The sequence below is a fragment of the Mixophyes fleayi genome, chromosome 2 (assembly GCF_038048845.1).
Source record: "Mixophyes fleayi isolate aMixFle1 chromosome 2, aMixFle1.hap1, whole genome shotgun sequence".
In the NCBI taxonomy this organism is placed as follows: Eukaryota; Metazoa; Chordata; class Amphibia; order Anura; family Limnodynastidae; genus Mixophyes; species Mixophyes fleayi.
In genome coordinates, this window is record NC_134403.1 from 337900014 (window position 1) to 337914103 (window position 14090).

At 41.6% G+C, this 14090-nt stretch overlaps 1 protein-coding gene across 1 annotated transcript; it reads left to right on the forward strand.

The window, feature by feature from the left end:
• Positions 1 to 1833: 1833 nt before the first annotated feature.
• CPOX (coproporphyrinogen oxidase) lies at positions 1834 to 11270 on the forward strand. Its single transcript, XM_075197024.1, has 7 exons — positions 1834 to 2312; positions 3177 to 3320; positions 4055 to 4165; positions 5169 to 5310; positions 7503 to 7721; positions 8468 to 8572; positions 9403 to 11270. Exons 1-7 carry the CDS (start codon positions 1901 to 1903, stop codon positions 9488 to 9490), a joined length of 1221 nt encoding a protein of 406 aa, XP_075053125.1. The 5' UTR covers positions 1834 to 1900; the 3' UTR covers positions 9491 to 11270.
• Positions 11271 to 14090: the final 2820 nt, after the last annotated feature.

A 14090-nucleotide genomic window follows, 5' to 3' on the forward strand; every position in this document is an offset into this window, starting at 1 on the left:
GGGCACAGTGTGGTTGTGATGACGGGGAGGGGGGATGCAGAAAGGCACAGAGTGATGAAGAAGGGGGGGGCAGCATGGCACAGTGTGACTAAGGAGAGGGGGAAGCAGCATGACACAGTGATGAAGGGGGAAGCAGCATGGCACAGTGATGAAGGGGGGGGGGGGAAGCAGCATGGCACAGTGATGAAGGGGGGAAGCAGCATGGCACAGTGATGAAGGGGGGCTAGGTGAAGGAGGAAAAGGCAGCATGGCACAGTGATGAAGGGGGGAAGCAGCATGGCACAGTGATGAAGGGGGGCTAGGTGAAGGAGGAAAAGGCAGCATGGCACAGTGATGAAGGGAGGGAAGCAGCATGGCACAGTAATGAAGGGGGGCCAGGTGAAGGAGAAAAAAGCAGCATGGCACAGCAGAGCCGTAACTTAAAATTCTAGTGCCCTGGGCGAGAAAGACAAATGCCGCCCCTCTAGCCCTCAATTTTAACCAAATTAACCTAAGATATTCCTAAATTGCGCCCCCCTTCAGTGTTGCGCCCTGGGCGGTCGCCCCTGTCGCACAGCCCTAGTTACGGCCCTGTGGCACAGTGATGAAGGGGGGAAGCAGCATGGCACAGTGATGAAGGGGGGAAGCAGCATGGCACAGTGATGAAGGGGGGCCAGGTGAAGGAGGAAAAAGCAGCATGGCATAGTGATGAAGGGGGGAAGCAGCATGGCACAGTGATGAAGGGGGGAAGCAGCATGGCACAGTGATGAAGGGGGGCCAGGTGAAGGAGGAAAAAGCAGCATGGCACAGTGATGAAGGGGGGAAGCAGCATGGCACAGTGATAAGGGGGGGAAGCACATACTTGCCAACTCTTCCAGAATGTCCGGGAGACTCCTGCATTTTGCGAGAGTCTCCCGGACTCCCGTGCGAGTGTGGCAATCTCCCGAATTCTGCCAACTTCACTAGGAAGTGCCCCACTTCCTAGTGAAGTGGGCAGAATTAGATCCCAAACGCCGCGATTCCCGCGATTCCCAGCATGCACATGAGCACTTGTTGTGTCACAAGTCTGTACTTTAAATGGTGACCCTATCTGGAAATATAAAGTGTTGTCATATCATAGTAATATAAATATTGCCCTATCGGTGATTAAATAGTAAGCCACTGTAATAAAATAAAAATAAAAAACACGATATAATCTTTAATTAAATTTGGGCTACTAATTTATTCTTAAAATAAATTGTCCCCTGCAAGAAAATTCATAATCCTTTTTACCCCTCTTCAATAAAAAAAAAAAAACATGGTTTATTTAAACTTCCATTGTGCCTCCTGTTATATTAACATTGCCCTGCAGTGATGCGTTTGCCAATCTTGCCTATAAATAGCAGCGTGTTGTATCTGGCGATTTTGAACTGAAACTTGGGCGAGTTTGCAAAATCACAGCTACATACATTTATTTGGCGACTTGTACAGCTAGAGTGGCAAAACGTCGGGACTGTGGTTTGTAGCAATTTTGAAAGAAACACGTCTCTGGCAATTTTACATTAAATTGCTGTTAATAAATCAGCGAATTTAAACTCGCCAGAGAAAATCACTGGCAATGCAAAATTGCAGCTTGATACCTTTACCCCTAGCTCTATGTTTCTAATCACTTCTCTTATCATAGCCACTGAACTAAATGAATTAATGTTTTGAGTGATCACAATGAACTAATCTCTAAAATGAACTGGATGATTTCCCATCACTGGTACAATAGGACAGTCCCAGCGCTCAGACAACTTGCCCAGTCCCAGGATGTGACAGGACTACAGTTCCCGGCAGCCTCCGCGGCAGGCCCCGCCCCGTGTCCTGAGACGTGCGATCTGTCACAGACGTTCTATAGACCTGTCAGCGCTCAGCGGTCAGTGTGTTAGAGCTGTCAGTCATGTCGCTGCAGCTAGCGGTGCGGGCCGGCTGGGCTGTGCGGAGGAAGATGACGGTCTCCTCCATGTGCTCCGGTATCAGGGCCGTGCATGGCTCTACTCTCCGCTCCTCGGGGAGACCCTCTCTGCTGGTGGCCGCAGGGGCCGCGGTGGTGGCCGGGCTGGCGGCGGGGTATAGTCACCTGCAGCGAGCGGAGATGGCCGCTGTGGACCGGGGGGATGAGCTGGCCAGGCGGTGCGAGTGCTTCATGGCCCCTCCGGTGACCGGTGTGGAGCAGCTGCGGCTCGCCGGGCAGGACATGAAGACTCGGATGGAGCTGCTCATCATGGAGACCCAGGCGGAGGTGTGCCGGGCACTGCAGGAGGCGGATGGGGGAGCAACCTTCACTGTGGACACCTGGCAGAGGGCGGAGGGTGAGTGACCTGACCACAGGTGGCTCTCCAGCTGTGATAGAACTACAGGTCCCAGCATGACCTGCCAGGACACTGATTGCATATGCTTATACCTGAGCACTCTTTATTATTAAGATTCCTTACACCTTCTTTGAAACTATTTCAGTTCTAAGTATTGGTCTTTTCTCTGGGATTGCTTGAACTTATTTTCACAATTTTATTTGCATATTGACTTCTGTCTAATGGGTCCTAAAATGTTCATGTGTCTCAGTGCTTTTGGTAGTAATTAATGAAGATATATATTTTTTTAACCTCCCCTTTAGAATAAATATACTCACAACAGGTTACTTATGAATGATGAGGGATGACAATCGATGTATGACCTGTGGTGGTTAAGTATGTGCACTTCCTAACTATAATAAGTATTGGACTCTAAGGGAATTCAATTGGCCGCGTTACTGCCGGAAGTAACGTGGCCTGCGCACTATTACTGATATTATGGGAATATTGCTTGTAATTACTATTAATACGGTAATTTCAATGTCGGCTTTTTGCTTGTGGCTCCCTGTGCTACGAGCAGAAAGCCGGGTTAAATTTACCTTATTAATGGTAATACACTTACCGTGGCGGTATTCTGGGGGGAATTGAATTCCACCCTAAGTGGTACTGGTTGCAGTACCTAATAATCAGAGAAATGTAATCAATGTTGTGTGCTATTTATTCTGCAAATAGGCATGATCAGTTTAGACTGCTGTTATTTGAATGAAATGTTATGCTTGTATTCTCTATAGAGTTTTTATTCCCTCTTGTTAACACTGTTACTTTGACAAACTACACACGTTCCTATGAAGTATCCGTGGACATTTAGTTAGGTTCTTTTTGCAGGTGGAGGAGGTGTGAGCTGTGTCCTGCAGGATGGGAAGGTGTTTGAGAAAGCTGGAGTCAATGTCTCTGTGGTCCAAGGTCACTTGTCAGAAGAATCTATCCAACAGATGAAAAGCAGAGGGAAGACTCTGAAAACTAAAGATGGTGGGTGCCCTTTATTATCTAAGATTTTGTCTATTGTCACTTGCACAGAGTTCACAGCCAGCTGACTTCTGGAAATATGTTTACGTTTGAAACTTCAGAAACAATTTTACACCTTAAGGTGTAACAGTGGTTCAAGGCCAACCTGTGATAAGATTCCTTTATGAGCGGTTATAAAGCCATGGTTTGAAGAGTCTTTCTTTACTATTAATGGTTTTTGCGTTAAGCTAGACTTTCAAAGGGAAACACTTCACAAATATTACTATGTGTGGGACACACAACCATGTCTATCTGTAATATTATTGTTCACGTTTAAAAATTGTATGTGAAACCAATGGCATCACTATAACTGTGGCCAGATGTAATGTTTACTATTAAGGTATAAATTTTCTGCACACACTAAATACATAAAATATATCTGATTTTGGAGTGGTGTTGTGTATAGATTCTGTCATTTTTTTACAAGTACAGTTTAAAAAATGAGAGAAAATATCTAATTGGTTTCTATGGACAACACAACTACTTTTCAGTAATACTATTACAATTTGATCCTTCTTGTTTATTATTTTAATTAGTCCTGTCACATTTTACATCCTAAAACCATTAACATACTCTCATACTATTTAATGATGAATAAAGGCAGTTCTGAATAAAATAATCCATGTTCAGTAATCGACACATTCGTATTAGTGCATTTTAGTTGTAATATAATTAAATTACGTTATTTTATTTTTAAGGAAAACTGCCATTCTGTGCCATGGGAGTCAGTTCCGTCATCCATCCTAAGAATCCCCATATTCCTACAATCCACTTCAACTACAGATACTTTGAAATCGAGGAAGCTGATGGTAAGAATTGGAAGAACATAATACTTTTCACAGTCAATTTCATTGAAGGAATACACAATTCGAAGTGGTTCAATATGTTAGTTGTTTGGGAATAGAACAAAGACCAGACAGCCTGCTCTATGTAATTATAGAGCGCATATCTTTCAGTTTTAGCAGAATGGGTTAATAGAGACGAGGCGTTGGCTTTCTTATAATTGTCTTATAATAATAATTTTCACCCCAGATCTGCAACTTTTTTTTTATTATTATTTATTTATTTTTAATCTTTATTGTTGCCAAACATTTATAATCCGCTTCTTTGCACCACTGAGGATTAACTGTTCAGCAGGGTGCAGAAACGCTGTTTCCACAAAGTTAAAATAAAGAAGTTTCTGCAGAGTTGTATTGTTGGGAAGGGAAATCTCTGACTACTATCTTCTCAAACTAAGCTGCAGTCTCCTGATTATCGGATATTCCAACACAATGTGCGCTTTTACCACGACTAGATGACCAGTACCGCTTAACAGATACAAATATGCCAACAATATACCAATAATTAAGGTTCTTCTGCAGAAGAATGCATATGAGAAGTATTTAGCTCATAATATAGGGGGTAAAAAATTCATAGCACATCTGAATGAAAAGAGAAGTATTCAAATTGTTCTTGCCATAGACCATGATATGCACACGATAACATTATACAGCAATCAGTGTGAAATCTCAAGTTCATCAATATATACATATAATTTGTAATAAAAGCACTCTGTATACATTGAGGGTAATTTATGGTAGTGTGGATGAATTTATCTGTAGGTGCAGAGCATGAGGACATTACAGGAACTGCTTGTCTGAGTACTGTTAGGATGGCATGGTTGTAGTCTTAGGACAGTGGTGTCATTTACATTAAGAACTCTACTGCTTGTAAAATGTTTTATTTGCTATTATACTTCAGCATAATGTCAGTGTTAGAGCAGGATATGTATTATTCTGCTCTCGTAATAATGTTGTCTCTCTCTTTCTCCAGGCAATAAGCAGTGGTGGTTTGGAGGGGGGACAGACCTCACGCCCACTTACCTGAACCAGGCGGATGTGGTACACTTCCACCAGACCCTGAAGGAAGCGTGCGATAAGCACAGCCCTGGCTTCTATCCCCAGTTCAAGAAGTGGTAGGTGCTCATTAATCAACGTTCTGTCCGCCTTATACATCAATACTTACATACTGATATTTTAGATTTAATCATCTATTAAATAATATTTAAGGTACTTTTTAAAAGCTGTGTACGCTAAAAACAAGATGCTGTGTCCTAGTGGATGAGGGTCATCATCATCAGCTATTTATATAGCGCCACTAATTCCGCAGCGCTGTACTGAGAACTTGCTCGCATCAGTCCCTGCCCCATTGGAGCTTACAGTCTAAATTCCCTAACATACACACACGCACGTCAATTTAACAGCAGCCAATTAACCTACCAGTATGTTTTTTTGGAGTGTGGGAGGAAACCGGAGCACCCGGAGGAAACCCACACAAACACAGGGAGAACATACAAACTCCACACAGATAAGGCCATGGCCGGGAATCGAACTCATGAACCCAGTCCTGTGAGACAGAAGTGCTAACCACTGAGAGGGTGTAACACCTTCAAACATTTAAAACTTCCTCTAACATAAGTTTAAGTTAGTATGTACTCTTCTCAGCTCTTAAATTAAAAAGCTTATCATTTGTTAAGCTGCCTCCTATGGCAAATTTGCTGTCTTGTACACAGGACTCTAATGCCATTTAATAAAAGTTTAAAAAAATAAGGGTGAATATGAACAGTAAATTATTGTGGCAGAATATATACACTGCTGAAACTACAAACCTCTAGTACGTTTATCTCCTTGTTACGATACTAAACACACTGTAAATGAGGTCTGTCTGTCCTGAGAGATAAAATACCTTGGTGTAACTGACAGGCTGGGTTCTCGGATAAAGCGGGTGGGGTGGTAACTGTGCCGTATAGCATCACAAAGCTCTGTTCTATGGGAGTCCTCGTCTGTGTGACTCTTAGCCCTTCCCGCTTACTGTGCAACTTTTGCCTGTACATGTAAACCAGAAGCCCATCTCTCTAGTCAGACTTTTATATATTACCCATATGTAATATATGTACGTGTGAAATAAAGTTTATTCATCCTGTCAACTCACAAAGAATTCATGACATCACCACAATGCATTTTATACTTGTGGGTCTCCATCTGTTCCAAACTGACATAATGGTTAAGGAAGAAGTCTCTTTTTATTTCTAACACAAAATGAAATAAGGGGGGGGGGGGCAGTTGTGGACTAGTCATACTGCAGGTCACAAAGTTTGTTTGTTTTCTTTTGTTTGTTTGTGTTTTTTGTTTTTTTTAATATCTCATGGGAGCCTTAGCCCTTTGCCTCTGTGTAGTAAATTGATAGGCTTCTTCTACCTCTTGTCTCTTATAAACAGGACAGGAAGTAGGAACAAGTGGTTTTTAAACCATGCTGAGTGGTTCTATTTTTAATGAGACGCATGCTTTGTTATATTTTGCATGTGGCTTGGTTTCACTGGCTGACTTCTGAACCCTAGCTTCCAAATTGGTTAACCATTTTTCATGTAGACTTCTAACATAAAGAATAAATTGCTGGCAAAAGTTGAACTATATGAAGTGATCAATTGAAAGCATTCCACATTTGAATGTACAGTATATTTCTAAGAGTGGTACTGTAAGCGGCTAGGGCTTGTTTGATAGCTGGATTATGGCTAGTTGACACGTGATGCTGGTGACCATATGGGAATGTCCCTGGAAATGGGGTAGTTGATACCTCCTCATTATCACCATTTATTTATATAGCACCACTGATTCCGCAGCACTGTACAGAGAACTCATTTACATCAGTCCCTGCCCCATTGGAGCTTACAGTCTAAATTCCCTAACATACACACAGACACTAGGGTCAATTTTGATAGCAGCCAATTAACCTACTAGTATGTTTTTTGGAGTGTGGGAGGAAACCGGAGCACCCGGAGGAAACCCACGCAAACACGGGGAGAACATACAAACTCCACACAGATAAGACCATGATTGGCAATTGAACTCATGACCTCAGCGCTGTGAGGCAGAAGTGCTAACCACCTAGTTACCAGTGACTATTGTTTGAAACACGCACTGCCCATTCCTACTTGAACATAGGCCACAATGACATGGACCATGTGGTTCATATTCCTATTAGAACTGTGGTCATTTTTTAATGCAGTTTCTATGTGGTCACCGACATTAACCTCAATACATATATAACAGACTGTGATTAAGCCCTGGAACCCCAGTCAGTCTTTATTTATTGGTAATGTCTTTGTAGGTGTGATGACTACTTTTTTATTAAGCACCGAGGAGAGCGGAGAGGAGTTGGTGGTATCTTCTTTGACGATCTGGACTCCCCATCCAAAGAAGAACTGTTCCAGTTTGTACAGAGCTGTGCCAAGGCCGTTGTACCTTGTTATGTCCCCATAGTAAACAAGCACAAGAACGACCCATTTACCCCAGAGGAAAAACTGTGGCAGCAACTGAGAAGAGGACGGTAAGAAGTAACTGTTGTATGACGTTGTGTAACATAACATTAACATTCTAATCACCTCATCATCAAAAAATCATTTTATCTCATGGACATGATTAAAATTCTTTAGAGCCACGTATATGATTTACTATTCCCCCACATACTTCAAAAAAAAAAAAAAAAATGACATGTGAGTGTGGATTTGAAAGAAAAAAATATATGGAATATGTTGTCTGTTTGAGAGTAGTGAAGTTACACTGGAACTTCACATTAATCAAATTTCACAGTGGAACAGGCCGTTTCACAGAGGTGCAGCATTGAACGCTCAAATGCAGAATTAAGTCAATAGTCCATTGATGGGTTTTGAATATTTTTGCTACGCATGTTATGTAAGACCTATTTGGTACCACTGGGCGGCACTCATGTACTATTCCATGAGTAAGCCGAGGAAAACGATGACGGGTTGTCCTTTTCTTATTTCCTTATTCTGAATCCATTCCATTTCTTATGTTTTATTGCCAAATCTAAGAAGTGTGTTATGGGTTTGCCCCCACTCTTTGTACAGTAATGCCCCCACTACTTCAGTCACATGACTAGTTTATAGATGGTCTTCTACAGTGGACATAACAACTGGTGAAGGCAATCACATCATACCAAGAATATTGTTGGTCTCTTTACTACTGTTTTTTTGGGTGGTGAGTGTTGTTGTTGTTTTTGTTGTTTTTTTTTACTTTATTAAATGAACTACATTTTTATGTTTCTAATCCAAGGTATGTGGAATTCAACCTTGTTTATGACAGAGGAACCAAATTTGGCCTTGCCACTACTGGCTCCAGGATTGAGAGTATTCTCATGTCCCTGCCACTGACTGCCAGGTAAGTAGACAAAGATCATTTAGTATGGACGTTGGTAAAACGCATGTAACCGGGTCTAACACTAAACCATTGTTCTAGTGACACCTTGCACACTTGCAGTTTTACTAGTATTCCATTCAGTTCTCAGACCTTCTGCCACACATCTGGGTAGAATGATTATTGTGTAAATGCCAATGCACTAAATAAAGTAGGATCACTGTGGCTTCTCTATACTGTCTCATCATCATCATTTATTTATATAGCGCCACTGATTCCGCAGCGCTGTACAGAGAACTCGCTCACATCAGTCCCTGCCCCATTGGAGCTTACATTCTAAATTCCCTAACACACACACACACACACACACACACACACACACACACCAAGTGTGTCTTGGACAAAATTTAGAGCATGGAGGTAAAATACAGTTCCAATGCTATGTGGATTGAGCTTAGGTTTAGTGACAGCCCATGAACCTGGCACTTGTACTCCCTGGCAGGCAGATTCCCTAGAGCCTAATGGTGGTAGTGTGCCACAAGCCCTGGTTTTTACACTGCCTGCTATGTGCGGGCAAATAGCTGTCCTTACACATACTAAGATATGAAGGTTGTTGGATGTTCTATGCTGCTTACTGTTCCTATAGATTAGGGTTTGCCAGCCCACTATTCAGTCTCCCCCTTCCAGTAATCATCACAGATCTGCTTACACAGTGAAAGGAGGAGAGGATCGGGGAGCTGGTATATAACATAGATAAGTAGTAGTTTGGAAGAAGAGGTTCTTGGTTTTAATAAACCCCTTCTTTTCTGGGCTCCTTACACGTGATAACCTGAGTCTTGTGAATGTTTCCTTAGATGGGAGTACATGCATATACCACCTCCGGAGTCTCGGGAGGCAGAGATCCTCAGTGTCCTGCAGCAGCCCAAGGACTGGGTGCACTAGTTACCTCAGACTTATGTCCTAACAAGAAGAAGCAGACGTCCTATCTTCTGTCCTAGTTCACCATGTGCCTTATCCATTCATTGCACAATACTTCCTTTGTTGCTGGATGCTGCTGGTCTCGGAACCGTGCCTGGTTCACCCATCCAGCCCAGCTCTGGAGTTATCTTGTCATTGGGTATATCAGATCTGCCATTCACCCTTCTTGATGTGTTTCTAGCATATCTTATGTATGTTTACATTGTGATTCTATACTAATTATTGTACTGTTGGACAGCACATTAGATGCAGAAAATAAAATCTGTGTAAAGATGAGCTGTTGGAATGATACGTTTCCTGCAATGATCATAATAGCAGTAGGTTACATCTTCAGCAGATATATGGCTATATAGCTGTTAGATCTCTTTACATTGTGCATTCAGTGCCCCTGTGTAATGTTCAGCCTAAGTAGCATGCAGGGTCTATGACTCCTTATATAAAATTTGTCCAATGACTTTTACACCATTGCCCAAACACAAGAAAATGGCATAACAAAGTGTTTAATAAATTATATACTGCTTTCTCCCTATAAAGTGACAATGGGGTATATTTACTGAACTGCGGGTCTGAAAAAGTAGAGATGATGCCTATAGCAACCAATCAGATTCTAGCTGTCATTTTGTAGAATGCTCTAAATAAGGCCTGTCCAACCTGCGGCTCTCAAGGTGTTGTGAAACTACAAGTCCCAGCATGCCCTTCCAGCTATCAACTGGTTGTCTACCGGCAAAGCATGCTGGGGCTTGTAGTTTCACAACACCTGGAGGGCCGCAGGTTGGACAGGTCTGCTCTAAATAAATGACAGCTAGAATCTGATTGGTTGCTATAGGCAACATCTCCACTTTTTCAAACCCACAGTTTAGTAACTATACCCCAATGTCTTGTACGTACAAATGGAGAGTTTAATACAGTCATTATCTTGATAATCCTGACATACCACTAATTTAATTAGATTTGCCATAGTATATCACGGTTTATCTACGTCCCTAACTATGGCGACATTCCACTGTAATAAACTTTTCCATCTGTAAGGGGCAAATTTACTAAACTGCGGGTTTGAAAAATTGGAGATGTTGCCTATAGCAACCAGATTCTAGCTGTCATTTTGTAGTATGTACTAAACAAATGATAACTAGATTGGTTGCTATAGGCAACATCTCCACTTTTTCAAACCAGCAGTTTCGTACGTATACCCCTAAATCTTTACAAAACAATATTACAGGTACACAACCTTCATAGACGGGAGCCTCCTGCCTGTGAACCTGTAACAACACTGTGGCTTAAATGGAATTCCAATGTATTCCTGTTATAAATATCAGGACACACTTGGGCATTCATGTTGGTAATTCGTTTTAATGTCTTTTTATACAGCGTGCACTGTCATTTATAATGGAAGTCATTTTTTTAATTCTTCAGTTATCTTCATTTCGCATTTTTGTACCTTTGTTTCTGCAGCATAAATCAATATCCTTTGTTTTTGCCATGAGTTCACCAATCAGATTAGATCCTGGTCCATTCATTATGTGTTCCAGGTCTCCAATTGCAATGTACAGCAGTATCTGCTAGCTAGGTCAGGAGATGGGGTATTACTTGATTTAATATTTTATATGTTATGTTGGGCTGGACTTTAGTTCCAACTGTGAAGATACCAATGAGATTTTATACTTTTTGTATTTATTATGATCATAAATGTAAAGCAGTTACAATATTATAATTGAATAAATATTATTTTCATGACAAATCAAAATGTTTTTTGTTTTTTTTTCATTGGTATTGATTCTAATGCATCTGCATGGTCCATGTAATCTAATTCACCATTCACAAACGTTCGACTCACACACTACTAGCTGGTTTATAAGGAGGTGGGGAGTGAGCTCCTTGTGGAAATATAACCATGCACCACTAAGAAATAAAAAAAACCATGTTTTATTGTGCTGTTATATTTACGTAATTATGTTATTTTTCAAATTTTTCAGGAATGAGCATTTTGAGGCATGGTGTTTTCGTTTTTCCCCATAAAATATATCAAATATTTTTCATAGGTTTAGTGTTGAAACAGAAATCTCTTGGAGGTAAATAGAAAAGGATGTGAGAACTGACCTTGAGGCTGTCGCGTTGTCTTTTGTATAAGAATCTGTCGTGTTTGAGGAAGGTGAAATGAAAGTAGGTGGTATTTAGTTCATATTCTTAGATTGTACGCTCCTCTGAGCAGGGCCATCTCTCCTCCTGTTTCCACCACTTCTAACTCTGCTCTCCAGCTACTTAGCCCTCCTCCTCGAGGGTCCTCCACCCCACGTCCACTCTCGATCCCTCCTCCCCCTGGGGGTCTCCCTGTCTTCTGCACCATCCTTCTTGTGCCCCGTCGTTTGCGGATCCTCCCTCCCCCTTCCCCCGCCCTCTCTAGCTGTGCATTGCGCTTATTGAGTTACTGTGCTTACTGTTTACTGTACTGTGCTGCCTCCCATTTTATTGTAATTTGTTTGTCCCTGTACGGCGCTACGGACACCTTGTGGCACCTTATAAATAAAAATTAATAATAATAATATTATTCTCAAAACCTGTAAGCTGCAAACCAACCCAAGGGTCCCAAATGGCTAGATCATTAACGCAAAGATCGTGGAGGAAAGCTGACCAATCTATCTAGTACCATTGTTAATGGTAAAAGCAGGACAAGAGCTAAAAGTACTGGTTCTCCCAGTGCTGGTTGTTTTCTATTCTGAGAAAGGTACCCTGGATGTACAGCACTTCAAGATCCAAACAATCCTCCCTATGATCCTAGAAGCCCTTTCTCAATGACACCTGTGTCTGCCTGGAAGTGGGTGGGGGGAGAGTTGGAGGGGGGGGGGGGGGTGAGGGTAGTCACTATCAATGGGACACTTGTCACACAAAGCAGGTGAACATGTCCAGTTTATGAGTATGAAAAGGTTAATTTGTTACCCATATTACATAATTCTCCTTTTCTGATGTGCGCGTCTGTCAGTACAACGAAGGGTTAATTTCTCTACTCCCAAAATGCGACTGATGCATCAACAAAAGCAATAAAAAGGACTGGTCTGATATACAGTTTGTAGCACAAGAAGTGTTAGTTATGCAGAAACAAGGAAAGCACAAGGGTCAGGGTGAGCAGTAATTCTGTTTTCCTGGGGTCACATTATGTCACACATCAAAGGGATTTGACTTGCACAAATTGCAAACGCTATTGTGGTAGAAATACATTTTGATTTAATTCTACCATAAGTAGCTTCCGTAGTAGCAGCCGCTTCCATTCGGTAGCCCTCTTGTTAAATGAAAATGTATGTTACTCTGGTGGGGAATGCAGATTCGGGGATAAAACAGGCAAGAGGAGTTTTTGGATTGTCGGAATCCTACACCCCTACCTTGCATTTTTAATATGAAATAAATGTTTCCTTACCAAAGAAGTCCTGGATGTCTGATACACTACTGCAGTGATAGGCAACCTGATAATATTCAGGGGCCGCATGGTTCGGCCCTATACCCTTAACTGGTCCACACGTCACCTTTAAATCACCGTAATAAGTAAAACAATACATTTAATCAAAGAAAGAGACACCTATCTGTAATAACAAATCAGCAGGTATTTTAAACACAGGGGCCACAGATAAAGGGCTTGGAGGGGGGGGGGGGGGTCTTCTGAAGCCTTTTGATGCTCTACTGGCTCACACGATTGGCACTAACAGCATGATATTTATCATATAATGCCTTTTATATAAGCTGGTTGTAAGATAACCAATACGTGACTCTTGTTGTTTTTCAGGAACACAGTAGTTATAAATAATTTTTCCTACATTTTGTGGTATGTTGAATGTGTATTATTCATATATTTTTTGTGCATTAACAAGATTTACACCAACCGAGAAGAAAAGTCCATGTCCTGCCTTTCAACCTCCAGGGAGTCCAGGCCATCACATTAAGGCAATGGAGGATCTGTAGGTAAAGGTGTTCCAGCTTCATGGAACATACATTTGGCCATACATGCGGATGATTGCTGGATCTTGCTCAGGCATTTTTTGATCAATGGCTGTGGGGAACTTAGCTGGGGTAATCTGACTCTTGATTCCTGAAAAACAATCCCTGGAACCCCTTTCTCGCCTATGGCCTTTGTATGTATCTAAGGGACTCCCTATTCATTAACTGTTATGTTGAAGCAGTGGTTGTTCTGGGACCACTTGTTCTCATCTGGTAATGTTAGACAATTGTTATTACATTATTTCCCAGGAAAAATAAGTTGCTGTTAACTGTTGAATAATGTGATTTTGCTAAGCTGACGCCATCTTGATGCCTTATAGCCATTTTGCTCTGTTATAGCTTAAATACAAATTAGATGCACCTGTTTTGTAGGAGTAATTCATTATTTGCAAGGCTATGCTTATAACCTTGGACATAGCAGACAGAAGCTAAGCCAACCCCCCCTGGGTAGTTTTCCTGTGTGATAATGAGAGAATGTATTAACATCTGTGTAAAGGGAGCATGAGTGGTTAAAACCTTTTGAGGACTAGTTTTCTGTAATACGTGATTTTTGCTATATAGATAGGGACTTGTAACTAAT